Genomic DNA, 13,493 nt, shown 5'->3' with positions numbered 1-13,493 from the left:
CGTGCTTGTAGTCCGATTTCACCCATTTTCGCACTGTGGCATAGGAATATGAAAATAATGCTATGTACTAAATTTAGTCGAAATTGGTCTTTTGTGTCTGGAGATATGGGATTTCATTAAAAAGTGGGAGGGAGGGTGGTCACGGTTTTTTTGGCGATTGATCAGTTCTAGATACATATCGCATTTTATTTAATTTTTTGGGCTACTGAGAACTGCTGTAAGGGACAACTTGTTGTCGATACCTCTCGTTAACGTTATGCTTGAATTTCTTCTGTAGATATGCGAGTTTCTTCGTGGTCTTTTATATTGCTTCTTATTATAATGATAGCTCCAAAGCGTGTACAATTATTCGGATGTGATGCATGATACGCTTCTGAGCTTCTGAATTTAATTTGAGTTTGCTTGGTAAAGTTGCCTACGATCGATATTGGTCCAAAAAAATTTTGTGATGGTAGCCCAGCCCAAGAACAGTTTCGCCGCCCTACCAGCAGAGTGGATAATTACTTCTCTGAAGGGGGCTGCAGACCGGAGCAGTAGATCTTCCGCTAAGTTAACCACTTCGGCACGGCGCCTATCGGCCACGTTCGTCGATAGATCTGTGATGAGATAATAAAAACGTCACGGAACGTGTTGATCGATGGATTTAACGAAACTAGAATTATGCGAGCGAACACTACGCAACTGTAGCGATAAGAAAATATTCCTGGCTAGTCGACGCTCAGCTGTTATCTGTGGCCGTCGACTATAGTCGACGCTCGTACCGAAGTGGTTAATGACAGCGATATCCGCTTGAAAAACTGTTCAACAGTCAGGAAGTCTTAAACTGAGATTGGTAGAGAGTTCCTGACAATATACCCCTCCCCAACCTTCTCCAAAGCTTTGACACCCAGAGATTGGTTTGGTGACTCCATGATAAAAATGATACTCCGGTATAAATTCAAAGCGTGTCAGGATTTTCGAATGTACAGATAGGTGTTCATTTAGGAACCCAGATTCTTTGAGTCTGATAGCGACTTTCGCGACCATACACCCTCCGGTATTTCTATGAGCACTATATCCAAAATGGTAAGTGCCGGTTGGTATATGCTGATGAGCGCCGCACGTTGAATGCTCTCGAACTTCCTTGCAAGTGTGGTCTTTTCTAGGACCCTCCATCACTCAAAGACTCCAGTTTTCGGCATTAATATATAATATATTTCGTATCATGAAAAATTATAGCATTAGTACATTTTTTTAATATTCTAAAAAATATTGTTTTATTGTTGTAACAAAGCGGGTTTCATGACATAGTGATATTAGTCATAGAAGTAAATGCGAAGCTCATAAATTGCAGAATTAGCAAAATTGATGCCAATCAATAAATGACAGTCATTTTTCATATTCTGGCGTTGCGAACCGCGAGGAAATGCAACTCCCATGTAATTCAATCAGCCTCATTATTGGGTTGTCAGTGTGGAGGAACAGTTGCAGTCCCTATAGCCAATCCAAATAGTTATAAACCACTTTACGACTAGTGTATACAGCAAGGTCGTCTTGTTAGTCAACTGAATTCCATTTCGTCATCAACGTCAGAGTAAGTCGGAGATGGATAAGTACTAACGTACATATCTTATGAATCAAAGCTGCTTTGTTTTGTTTTAAAAAGTAATAGCTTTGTCACACTACAGTAAAAACTGTTTATTAACATACATTTATTTATCAATTGTCCTATAATATATAAAAGCCAGACTAGTTCCACGTTATTCAAGTAGTATTATATGCAAACTGGTATATTTCCTGACTAGTTTCACGACATTAGAGGGATGTTGCAGATAGATGACACACACATGCATAGAATAGAGTAAATGTACTTTCATCAGCCTAAGCGAGAGCATTGCAAACTATATTTGCTATTGAATTGTATTTAAAGCTGTAGCAGCAAATGTGTTTAGAAATCGCACTACATAACTGTCATACTTACACAGTTATGACGTGCTTTATATTCGTATATAAGCACTTATTTGCACCTATGTATAAGCACGTACCACTACTTTTGGCGCATTGCATCAATGCGGCGATGCGCTTGTATCTGTGTATGTAATATGTGCTATGCAACCTTAATGTCAACCCTAGCGCTTTGTGCTGCGCCGCAAGCAATCAACATTTCCATTTAAAATTTGTACACAGGGGACATCCGTTGGACGGTCGTCACATCCGACATCTCGAATGCCGAAGAGAATCGCGAAAATTTAATATTTTGCGATTTCCTGCCAGCCAAGTGGTATCAACTGCGCGTCTCGGCCACAAATGATGCTGGTAAAACCACTGAACATTATCATTTTGCAACAACCAATCTGGATGGGGTGACAATACCACCGCCACAGGTTTTCCCATCGGAAAACGATTTGATGAACAATCTGATAAATGCTACAAATCCCACCAACGGTGATTGGTTTTCAACATTGATCGTCATCGTCATCATCACCGTGGCCATTATTACCATGTAAGTATAACAAATTAAAAGTAAAACACAAAATAACGGAAGAGTGCAATAAAAGTGATGTATCGAGGTGCAATGTGAAAGAGTGTGGCTGCGAGTTTGCCGAACTACATGCTCACACTTTTAGTATTGCCAAAGGTTCATCATTGAATGCATAAAACACATCGCGTTTTCACGTGATCAAAAGGGCAATCGTATTCGGCTTTCAAAGTGCAATCTGACACTAAGCAAATACAAGAATCATACTTTTCTGTACCCATTTCGCAAAGGAAAAGAAACTCGACTTAGCCTCTATATGTTGGAATTAATTTTATCGACTACCTCGAATATGGTAATACAATCTGTAACCATATTAATGTGCGCTATTAAATCAATTGGAAATTGCAGCGAAATTAAACCAAAATGTTCGCCGAAATATGTTTAATTCCAGATAGTAATGATTCTTAACAGCCGAGATATTTGATATATGTATGTATGTACATACATAGTACTGTGATCAAATTGAAAGGTGAATTTTTAATTTACACTTCGCGTGTTTCTCGAATCGCAAATTTTTTTTCTGTGGGTTGGTAGTACTGCTGTTTTGTGAGGCTCTAAAAGCGAATACTTCGATTTTTCCTATGTATGAATTTACAGAACAAAGAAGTGCGATAATGCACCATCTCATACTGCATTGGTTATTCGCGATCATTTTGCCACATTTTCAACTAATATCGTGCCGCAACCACCGCTTACGCCTGATTTACCTTTGTGCAACTTCTGGCTATTCAGCAAATTCACATTTTGACTCAATTGAGGATATAAAAGAAGGAGAAGGCTCTGATGACCATCACGACGGAGGACTTTTCAAGTGCATAGATGACTCGAAAATTCGTTGGCATAAGTGTATTGCAGCGGGAGGGTATTACGTTGAAGCAGATGAAATTAACAAAATTAACCTTTCAATTTGATCGCAATAGTATTAACTAAGCACTAAACTAGTTTCTTGTCTATATTAATTCAAACTTTCGAGTAAAAAGAAAATGTACATAAGAAGTTATTGTTACTTTACTTACGCGATCCGACACATTTGTAATCAGTGAAAATTGCGTGTTAATAGACCAAAAGTTTTTCTAAGCTGACACACAGTGAGCAAAACAATTTAATTGACACAACGGTGAAATCACGTATTTCATTTGCACTTTATTGCACTCGAGACACACACTCGACATTCTCTCGAACAATTCCTTATCATTGTTTCTCTTTACCTACCTAATTCTCACATTTTTTTCTGTTGTCCAACTATGTATTCCGTTTACATGCTTCCTTTGCCGCGTTGCCCTGTCACAGTGCTTTAACAATTAAGCATCGTCGCACTCTGTGCGGCCCCATGGCCGATGGCTACGAGTCGCGTACACTGCCCGGTGATTACAAAGAAGACCGCGACAATCGACGTAATCAGCAGGTGTACAGCGCTTCTCCAGTGAAAACTGTAGATAAAGGAAACGAATCAGGTGAGTCGAGTAGCGAGATTCCGAAAAGATGATTTGGCGGTCAATGTGTATGATGAACACTAACAAAGCAAATCTTTTCCGACGAGTAGACGAAAGGTAGTAATTAAATAACTTCTTCATTTTTTTGTCGGTGTTTAATATAGAAATGTACGAGATTTCACCCTATGCTACATTCAGCGTGAATGGTGGGCGAACGGGTGCGGGTGCAGGCTCTTCGAAAACACCACCTCGTGGTGGTGTTTCTGCCTCCCCAATGGATTACACTATGCAGTTTAAGACTTTCGGACATCCAGAGGGCGATAATCTCAATGCTACTGCTTATCCTTTGATACCGACCAGCGCCGGATTCGGTCATGTGAAGTCGAAGTCTAGTTGGCACAAACAGCGCTACTTCAATACGGACGGTAAACTACTGTAGTCCATATCAACACATTTCTTCGTTTTGGTATGTTCTGTATATTATTCAACCAACTTTTTAGATGAGTCTACACTTAGCAAATCGATGACCATGGTGGCTGGGTCACAATCGGGGCATTCGAAGAAGAGCGGACGCGCCAGCAGCAGTAGCGGTGGTGGAGGTGGTAGCGGTAGTGGAGTTGTAGGAGGTCCTGGTGGAGTAGGAGCTGGTGCACACTGTGAATCGGAGTCAGATATGAGTATAAGTCCCAGCACTGAGTTTTCCAATATGCCAACATATAGAGTTCCTTGTAAGTCGACGCGCAGCAGCGATGGGCGCCCAGCTGCAGGTGCGTATGGGCGGGCCGCGCATGCTAATAAGCCTGTCGCTCGCTATTTATACACTTTTGCAGATATGTTTCGACCAGACTCAAGCACGGAATCCAACAATGAACAGGGCTCACCGGTGGAACGACGAATAAGTGGACGGGGGGCAGGAATTGCTGGAGGTGGAACTGGGAGTGGAGAGAGTGACAAACGCGGACATCGTAGTAGGAAACAACAACAACAGCTACAATTACAACAGCAAACAAAAGAGCATCAAACGCTGGACCGGAGAATATGCCCTGGAAGTAACAACAGGTAGTTCAGGTACCTAAACCCCAAACACAACCAAAAAAATTGATTTAAATTAAAGAGAGAGAATAAAATACACAAGCGAAACTAAAGTAATGAAAAGAAATTTTTACACCCGTAAAACCACTCTTGTACGATTATTTCTAATGAACTTACGGCTTATATCTTTAAAGTAATTTGTTGCTTAAGTTTTGTACACTTTTAATTTGAATACTTTAATTGTAGAAATCCATTGAATGTAACCAATAGAGACTTAGACTTATCCATATCATCATAAGCTTACATACGTACAGTTGTGTAAAGAAATTTTGTGATAAAATCTATCTGGTTGAAAATGGCAATTGAAGTTACAGTATTACATGAAAGTTTAAACCAACACTTGTGATATTAATTTCATTTAGTTCGTATAAAGACGCAAAACAGGGTACACAGTGTGATATAGTAACTAAATTATAAATTCCGTCTTAATATTTCACTTTACAGTATACTGTGCCCAAAAAATAAGGTGACATTGTACATATTTATTTTAAAAATTCTTTATTTATTCTTCCAAATCAATTTCGTCCCCTTCAAAGTAATCCCCTCCCGATGCAATGCACTTATGCCAACGGATTTTCCAATCTTCGAAACACTGGTTGGAGTCACTTTCCGGGGTGGCCTTCAGTTCCGTCTTCGCTGCGGCTTGAATCTCCTCTATCGTATAAAAACGGTGTCCCCGGAGCGGTCTTTTGAGCTTGGTGAACAGCCAGAAGTCGCACGGCGCCCGCACGGCGCCAGATCAGGTGAATACGGTGGTTGCGGAACGATATGGGTTGAGTTTTTGGCGAAATGATCACGAATTGCGAGGGCAGTATGGGATGGTGCATTATGGTGGTGTAAAAACCAAGAATTGTCTTTCCACAATTCCGGCCTTTTTAGGTGGATAGCGTTACGCAAACGACGCATAACGTTCAAATAATATTCCTTGTTGACTGTTTGACCGGTTGGAAGGAATTCATAATGCACAACACCACGATAATCGAAGAAAACAGTCAACATGACCTTGACCATAGATCCAAGTCTCATCACCAGTTATAATGCGTTTCATGACACCCTGGTAATCGGAAAGCATCGTTTCACACACTTTAACGCGACCCCTTTTTTCCAAAAAATTCAATGTTTTCGGTACCAGTCGAGATTTGACGCGCTTGCGGCCCAAAATATCCTTCAAAATGGTATTGTCTGAGCCTTTCGATATGCCAACTTCATCAGCAAGGTCTCTAATTGTTAATCGACGGTTTTTCAACACCAAATCTTTGATTTGTTGAACGTGAGCTTCGTCGGTTGAGGTTGATGGTCGCCCTGGACGCTCTTCGTCTTCGACACGTTCACGGCCGGCTGGGAACTCACTATACCACTTGTAAACATTTTTTTTAGACATAGCCTCATCACCAAAGGCTTTCTGCACCATCCTCAACGTATCCGCAGCAGAAAATTGATTCTGTAAACAAAATTTAATGCAAATTCTTTGCTCAACAAATTTCGACATCGCAAAAAACGAAAAACTCACTTTTAGCAGCTCACAAAACGACACGTATCTCAAACACTAATGAATATTTTGACATGAAATTTGACATAAGTGTGACTGACAGTACTACCAACCTAAAAAAAAAATAATTCTCCAAATCGCGTCGAAGGAGAAGGAGAGGGTGCAGTTTAAATTCAAATGTCACCTTAGTTTTTGGGCACAGTAGATGCTGAAACAGACGGGTAGCACTTGTGGTGCAATCCCTCCAAGAAATTACTTTTATCGCTTTAAAAAAATTTGTTGTAATCCTTTATATTTGTTTTCTATAAATTACTTTTGTATAATTGATTTAAAGTCTTTATCCGCATATTGTTTTGTACGAATTCATCTCGATAACTTTAGTATTGATTTTAGACGTAATTTTTTTAACAAAAACGAAACTAGCTATTTAAGTTAAGGCCGAAAATGTGTGAATATAAACGGAATTGATCTAGACCTTATATTAAATCTCATATTCCTAGTAAATTGGTTTCCGCTCCTCCGGTTGATGATTTCTTCATGAGCACAATAATACATGAAATTTAATTTCTTCGGCTTAATTATACCATTTGTTATGTTCACTCTAAAATAAATATATGGAACGTGAATAACCGAAAATATACCGGATTTCGCAAAGAAATGTTCGAACATTTCATACTCTTTCAATTTTTTCCTATCTTAGACCTTCCTTATTTGTTTTTATTTCACATCTTTCTTCAAGTTACTATTTACCTATTGTATTTTAAATAAACTGCTGCTCAACAATGAGAATGACAACTAGCCGCTCCTTGAATCTTATTTTATACATAGGTTGATTTTTATATAGTATCTCGGGATTTGGCGACACTAGATTTTATCGTATAGTTTGACATTTTTGATGATATGCATACTCAGAATGTTTTGGTATGCCAGCGCTATTTGTATTGTTTAGAGTAACTTAAAATATTATTCTCGATCAAAAAAATGGAATTAAAATGGTAGGGTTTTCGTGCTATTATTTTTTACAACTTTCGATGCTTGATAACTTTTCAAGAGTTCATAGATAAACTTAATTTCAATTATGTCTTCCGATGAAGCTCCATCAAGGAACATTGCATATCGTTATCATTCCAAGACGAATTTCGGGAAGAATTTCCAAAATCTGTTGTTGTTCCAAAATCCATTGATGTGTGGCAAGCGAATAGAACAAGGTCGTCATGTAACCCATCGTGAGATAGAGATAACTATAGACATTAGTGGGACTAGCATATATTCAGTATTGCATTAACATTTGACAGAAAAAAAAAAAAATTGTTCGCGCTGGATCCCAAACAATTAGTCAATCACTATTAAAAGGGTCGTGTCGATTAGTCGAGGGAAATGGTAACAAAATACGATAACGGTGCTCCGAAACACGTTTATGGCATTTTGAAATATGGTGAATCGTGATTTCTTTGTATTCCCGTTCGTAAAAAATAAACTAAGAGGTCAACGCTTTTCGACAACTGAACTGATACCTCAATCAGAGTAAGAAAAGTATATATGAAAAGGTTAATGGAGAATATTTAAAAAACAATAAAGCGTTTTCGATGATTAAATTTTCTCGAAATATAAAAGGCAACCTACGTATCACACATTATTTAGAAATACTTATGTAGTACGGTAATCAAAGTTTTTATAATATTGCTGTATTTGATTTTAAAATGTTTGTTTATACGTTTCGTGTTTTTCCACCGCTTTCCATAGTGTAGACAGTGAGGTTAACTCGGATATGGGTACCTCCTTGGCGGCCACCATAGCCGCTGTGGCTGCGGGCGATCTGGGTTTTCGTCCACCGTCGGGTTTTACTGATTCGCGTGAATTCAGCGAAGCTGAGTGCGACCGTGAGCAACGTGCATTGGACTTGGAAGTGCAACGTGTTATGGAAAACACCGACGGACAATTGGCCAAGATGGATCGAGAGGAATTGACTTCACTGCTAGCAAGGTAAGAATGAATTATGCAATTCACTTTAAATGCCTGTTCATAAATTGATATGTATGTATGTATGTGCGCTATTCCGCAATTTTCGTCTGTACGTGAGAGGAATATGTGTGTTAAGAGGAATTTTAAGCCATAATACACCATTACGGGGCATCTCGACAGGATAAAATCTATGTCTTGCTAACTGTCAAATCTATTGCTATTGCCATTGCCAAATCTGTATGTGGGCATTTGTTATCATAAGATAATCATTTGCGCAAAAGCGTAGGGTAGGTAGGTTCGAGCTGATGTAGCGCATGCTTTGAGCTCTTGAAAAATTTATTTTATCATTTGCCAATGTAGCATTTGGGTAGGTAGCTGATGTAGCGCATGTTTTGAGCCCTTGAACTGTTTAAATCTTTTATGTGGAAAATAAAAAAAGGATAAAGATCCTTTTTTTACAAATGTATATTTCTGGGAAAAATAAGAATTCATATTTCTGGACTACTATGTAATAATTGTGGCATACATTTTATATACCAATTAAAATAATAAATTTAAAATGAGCAATGATATTTTGATTTTTGCTAGTATAAGTTTATTAAATTTAACATTTCACTTATTCCCAACCCAATTTGCATAATTTTTCTGTAAATTAACATTATTATACTAAATATTAATTTTTTGAAAAAATGTTATTTTGAAAAAGTACTGTATTTTTATAATATAACACAACCGTCTCGATACTCGCTCTTCTAATTTTCATATTAGCGAAATGAAAATGCCGTCGGCATATGTGCAAATGAGATATGTTGCCTCTTCGAAATTTTCATAGAAATGAAAACTGCGCTGTCAAACTGCTGAAGTGACAGCTTATAGCCTACGATATATGGCATACGAATTAGTTTGCGATATATTGTAAGCTATAAGCAATGTGGAGTGTCCACAGGCAATAGGCACGGCAATACAGTTAGCAAGACATAGATTTTATCCTGTCGAGATGCCCCGTTAAGCATTAAAATCTTCCTGACCATATAATACTTTCTTTCTAAACATCGTCGCCTAGAAATATGTACCAAGGTATAAGTTAAATACATTAAAATGCATGTGTCTTTAGGCTATAACGGCTCTCCAATAATCGTTACTATTTCACGGAATATGTGGCATTCCTCAAAATAATACTGTTAAAAATTCGCTATTGCAGTCCTTGTGGAAAATGAATGTTAGCAACGTAAAGATGAAGGTTTTAACCCAAAACTACCACCTGCCATAAAGCATGTTTACACTCGTGTTTAAGTGCTTCCAGGTCCACATAAATCAAAGCATTAATGAAATCAGGTCTTTTATAGGTCAATGGTCTCAATGATTTGATAAATAACGCGGCTGTCTTAACAGCAAAGGCTTGTAAATTGAAAAAGGCGTGCAAGACGAGAAAGTCAGATAAATGGCTCACTCAACAGCTAATCATGTATTGACTTCAACTTTTGTGGATGACACATCTTTAGTGAACCGTAACAAATGCAACATTATAGCATCAAGAATCTGAGCGGAGCACTTAAGTTCTGACGAAGATTGGCTAGCCACCTGACGTACATATGTATAAATGTAAATGAACAAAAGTGTAAGAATGTTACATGTGTGCTGAGACCAAAAATGGTCCCGAGTAAAAATGAACAAGACTTTAGTAACCCAAGCAAACGATTACGTGGAGAAAACATAAATCTAGTAAAACAAACTTGCATGAAGATAAGAGGTGCAAATTTAAATTGAATTTTAAATAAAAACTCTTAACTTAGCCTAGACAACAAAGTGCTTTTATACAATGCGGTCATTAAGCCGATTTGAATGCATGGCTTCCAACTGTGGCGCCGGTGCAACTAAAATTTATATAATACAAAGGTTCCAATCGAAAATGCCTAGAGCAATCACGTGTTCTTCATGGCACATACGTAATGAAAACATCCATAAAGATTTTGATATTCCTAAAGAAGGAAGTAGAAGACAGCTGAATGACATATATACATATATCTAAACTCGAACCTATTGTCTAATGCTTTAATAAATTCCTGCGTTCAAACACACTTAAAAAGAAAAGATATGCCTGCCTACTAAAAAGTAACCAAAATAGCTCAATTACTTGCTTGACTTTGTCAAATTTTTAAATAGATTTAAGATTTTATAACTTGTCGTTATGCTTAAAACAAAAAGCAGATCCAATGAACAAAGAAATATTGAAAACAAATTATTGGTCCATTACAGATATCACGAGAAAAAGGAGCAGGAGCGCCAGGAATATACCATACATGTTTAATGTTTATTGGAAGGTATTCACATGCACATACACATATGCAAACGCATTTATATAAGTACACTGCCGAGCTAGTGAGCGCCTAAACAAAGTAACTATTGCATTTTACATAATCACACGCTGGGAAATAAAGCGAACTGACTACAACAAATCAACAAACGATCAACTCTCAAAGGCAACAAATGCATTTATAAACCCTCACAAACAAGGACTCATACCAAGTAACAATTGCAACTAAACTAAATGTGGCAAATTGATTTTATTTACCATCATGAGCTCGCAGAGCGCTACATATTTCCACTCACAGATAAGTAGTTAAGTATGTAAATGAATTGCATTCAATCATCCCTGCAGGACAACACAATAGCTCCCTTTAACCGGTAATATTTTAATGCACGCGGATGGACTTAGAGAAACTTGAAGCCCACTTATTAAATTTACTTACACAGTAAAGACTCCGTTCGATAGGAAGTTATTATTGTTACTCCAGAAATTTTCGTTGGGAATAGCAATATAATATTCTTTTCTATGGTAGAAAATTAAAGCTTTATAACTTTCCTATTGCTGCCAGATGTAGGGAAAAACTTTGCGGAACTTTTAAAATGGGCTCTAAAAACTGGAGTTAATTATTCCAGGCTTTTTTTCACACACACAAATTAACACAATTTTCTTCTGAATAAATTAATTATATTAGCGTAGATTGCCTTAAATTACACATTTTAAAAGCAGTCGCAGAATTTAGTTCTGTTACTGATTAAGTATAGATGTCGCCACTCAACAGACACATGCCTATCGTTACTCGGGGCTAAGAATGAATGTGGTGCGAGATGGTCAATAGTTAGGACTATTCAAGGTACGAGTATTCGCGTTCATTATCTCTTTTATACAAATGGTTAGAAAGTGGAAAGAGTTTCGAAAATGCTACCTTTTCCAGGATAAAATATTGTTATCAAATTTAAAGCCCAATATGTTGAACAAACGCTGTTGTGTTGGCTTCCGGGTTTATGCTGCTAAATTTTTGATAGTGTGAAGTGGTGAAAATCTATTCATTGACAAGGTGCGTGGGCCTGCAAGGTATAGGATGTATATGCATACATACATGTGTAGGTCTGCATTGCGTGGTGTACTCATTGAATTGGGCAAAACAAATAAAAACAATATGAACACACACGCATAGCAACACTTTACAAGAAAAATGCAAAATTAATTAATTTATACGAATGCACTAATTTTGCTCCGAATATAATATAAGTTTTATACGAGTATTTACGAAATGTGTTTCTGATTTACACTTTTATGGACTTGTACGATTACACTGTTGTTGCAGGTCAAGCGTGCATTTATACCTGTGCACATTAGTTACATAAGTGCGGGGTTCGAGCTTTTCAACTGCACATTAAATCAAAGTTAGTTGAAAGGGGCTTACGCCCGGTTGCATGTTGGAATTAATTAAACGTAATGATATCTCAAATTTCCTTATACTGATGATTAACATTTAATAAAACAAGTAAAACTGTTGACTTCGGATGCACCGAAGCATTAATACCCTTCACAGGTGTATTTCTTATAACATAAAATGGTTTAAAAACGTTTACATCTTTATTTTATTCGGTCCGATCACTACAAAAAAATTCCAAGCTAAGGAAAATGTGACGATGGTCTGTCTTACAAAGAAGCTTATATTATACGCGAGGCTACAAAAGTAGACTAATTGTTTCCAAGCCTTCCATTCAAAATCTTCAATTATATCCTAAAAATATTCGTTTGGGATATTTTCTTACTCAATTACTCTTACAGAGTACATACTCACCAGTAGGTATTGTTTTCTACTTCGAAAGAAACATAGAACGGGAAACTTTCTCAGATGAAAATTTGTTTTGTAACATACTAAGCATTATCAATTTTATTGAATGATCCTTGCTTTTGATTAATATTTTTAGTTTCGGGTAAATAGATCTCTAGAGGCAGTCAATACTATGTATATATATCTTGAGCGCCCTTTAAATGACTGAATCTTTAACTTACTATTTCCTTAAATAATGCTATTTACTTTGAATTAGTTAGAGCTTAAACAATTCGGTGCAAACTGTAATAAGTTTCAGCTAAGTAATTCTATATCGATATGCATTTATGTACGTAATTACAAATATATAAGTGTAGCAAAATAAGTATTACAAATAAAAAATGATAAACTGAATTTACAAATATAATTTAATTATAGTATAGAATGACAAAAAATATTATTACATTTCAATACATATTAGATAATCACAAGCAAAATTGTATGATATCATAGGCAATAATAATAAATATGAAGTTATAATATTAATGAAACGTATTTAACTGTAACTATGAGTAACTCCAAACTATTTCAGATATATAAACTAACAATTTATTGAATTTCTAATAACTAATGTTGCCTAATAATTTTAAAACAAGGAAATGGAGATCGAATCTCTGATTAGAAGTCAGGATGAAAGAGGTAAGTTTAGTTAAGTACAACACAGAGGATTTCCCTGCAAATATGTATATACACAAGATATCTGGTCCATAAATATTAAAACAGCGAAAGATATTCTGTAAGCTATTGTAAAGGTGTTTGTAACAAAAAAGCCAAGAAATATTCTTCCCGTTTAATAGTTACCAAGGTCTATTATATTCTCGTAACAAAGTATAAGAATTTTGCTCACTAAA

General features: G+C 36.7%; 1 protein-coding gene across 6 annotated transcripts in view; it reads left to right on the top strand.

Annotated features, from left to right (window-relative positions):
- Window positions 1-13,213, top strand: part of LOC126757388 (cell adhesion molecule Dscam2) — a 167,383-nt gene extending 154,170 nt beyond the window's left edge. For 2 of the 6 annotated variants that reach the window (XM_050471273.1, XM_050471263.1), the window contains exons 28-34: window positions 2,167-2,482; window positions 3,809-3,972; window positions 4,116-4,376; window positions 4,452-4,718; window positions 4,782-5,010; window positions 8,276-8,515; window positions 10,751-13,213. In XM_050471273.1, the coding sequence (XP_050327230.1) occupies window positions 2,167-2,482; window positions 3,809-3,972; window positions 4,116-4,376; window positions 4,452-4,718; window positions 4,782-5,010; window positions 8,276-8,515; window positions 10,751-10,802 (1,529 nt within the window). In that variant the 3' untranslated portion in view covers window positions 10,803-13,213. Of the gene's footprint in view, window positions 1-2,166; window positions 2,483-3,808; window positions 3,973-4,115; window positions 4,377-4,451; window positions 4,719-4,781; window positions 5,020-8,275; window positions 8,516-10,750 lie in introns of those variants that run through there. The other 4 variants (XM_050471283.1, XM_050471307.1, XM_050471293.1 and 1 more) reach the window with 4 other exon arrangements.
- The last annotated feature ends 280 nt before the right edge of the window (window positions 13,214-13,493 follow it).

The sequence above is a fragment of the Bactrocera neohumeralis genome, chromosome 2 (assembly GCF_024586455.1).
Source record: "Bactrocera neohumeralis isolate Rockhampton chromosome 2, APGP_CSIRO_Bneo_wtdbg2-racon-allhic-juicebox.fasta_v2, whole genome shotgun sequence".
Classification (NCBI taxonomy): Eukaryota; Metazoa; Arthropoda; class Insecta; order Diptera; family Tephritidae; genus Bactrocera; species Bactrocera neohumeralis.
This window is presented reverse-complemented; position numbering and strand designations above follow the sequence as displayed.